The 1,305-nt window shown below is 24.9% G+C and overlaps 1 protein-coding gene across 1 annotated transcript; it reads left to right on the top strand.

Annotated features, from left to right (window-relative positions):
- Positions 1–373: 373 nt before the first annotated feature.
- On the top strand, positions 374–1,212 carry PCYB_006950 (hypothetical protein; the record flags this gene model as incomplete). The annotated part of the gene is made up of 2 exons (XM_004228116.1): positions 374–793; positions 1,024–1,212. The coding sequence occupies 2 exons, from the start codon at positions 374–376 to the stop codon at positions 1,210–1,212; spliced, it is 609 nt and encodes a 202-aa protein (XP_004228164.1).
- Positions 1,213–1,305: the final 93 nt, after the last annotated feature.

Raw genomic sequence — 1,305 nt, forward strand, 5'->3', positions numbered from 1 at the left:
TTTATTCCCCAACGGAATCATTTAAAAATGTACTACGATACATGTCGTCAATCATTTAAGGATATATTTTATTTTTCTAGAAATTATGCGAATATTACATACAACCTAACATGAATATAATATCTTTCTTCTAAATCTATATTGTAATACTTTTATATTATATAGAAATATATATATTTTTTTTTTACTTATAGGCACAATTATGTGGTCTATATTTCTATGAAGAATTTAATAAGGTTCGAACGACATTCAGCAATTGTAATAATGAACATATAGAAAAATTAAAAGCATTCAAGATCCTATTCTAAGACATGTTGCCTTATATCTTGTAGATAATTTTGAAAAATGCAAAATATATTTTAGAATAGGTTGAATGAGAAATATTAATATTGCTTGCCTAATGTTGAACAGATGGCTAGACCAAAGGAAAAGTTTCTACACATATGGAGATAAATGTACGGAAAAGGTAGAATTATGGGAAAAAACAATTGATCCAATATGGAAAAATTACTGTAATATAAATAAATATTGTAAAAGGCAAGAAATGTACTCAAAATATTCTTATATTCCGGAAGCATTGCTTCCTACTCCCTGTTACAAATATGTTCCTCAAAATTATAAGTGTACTTACCCTTACGATCTATTAAAAAAATATTTAAAGGCAAAGTGCCCAGAAATTAAAGGGAAGTGTTCTGAATGTAAAGATTATAGTACTGAAAAATATAGTACTGTTCCTGTAAAATATCTTTCTACTGACACTTGTAAAAAATTCTTCACCACAACTACAAACATTGTGTGAAAAATGTCCTTCCAAAATAATTACAATCCCTCTTTTAATATGTATTACATTTTTTGGAACTTGCTTTATTCATTTTTTTTATACAAATTAATTTAAAATTTCTGATGTTTACATATGAGTGTTCTATTTTATTAGTCTATATTAATTTTCTTGAATCCTTTAATACTAAGGGGAATATATGTATATATAACAAACTGCTAATTTTTTTGTTTTTAATTTAATAGTTTACCCCTCTTGGACATAAATTGTCTAATGGAAGTAGAGAGATAATAAACCTAGTGCAGCAGTTTAAGAAGAAGAATATGAAGAATTTGAAAGATTTAGAAATAACAATTCATATTATAGAGAAGAAAGAAGCAATTTACATTAACAATATATGCAAAATTGAGTTTTTTAATACAACTATGAATTAACACTTCTAAAATAAAATAATTCATCTATGAATATATCCCAATGTGACAAATATATGTTACATGAAATTTAAAATTTATATTAAATATTCCTTA

This window comes from Plasmodium cynomolgi (genome assembly GCF_000321355.1).
Source record: "Plasmodium cynomolgi strain B DNA, scaffold: 1136, whole genome shotgun sequence".
In the NCBI taxonomy this organism is placed as follows: Eukaryota; Apicomplexa; class Aconoidasida; order Haemosporida; family Plasmodiidae; genus Plasmodium; species Plasmodium cynomolgi.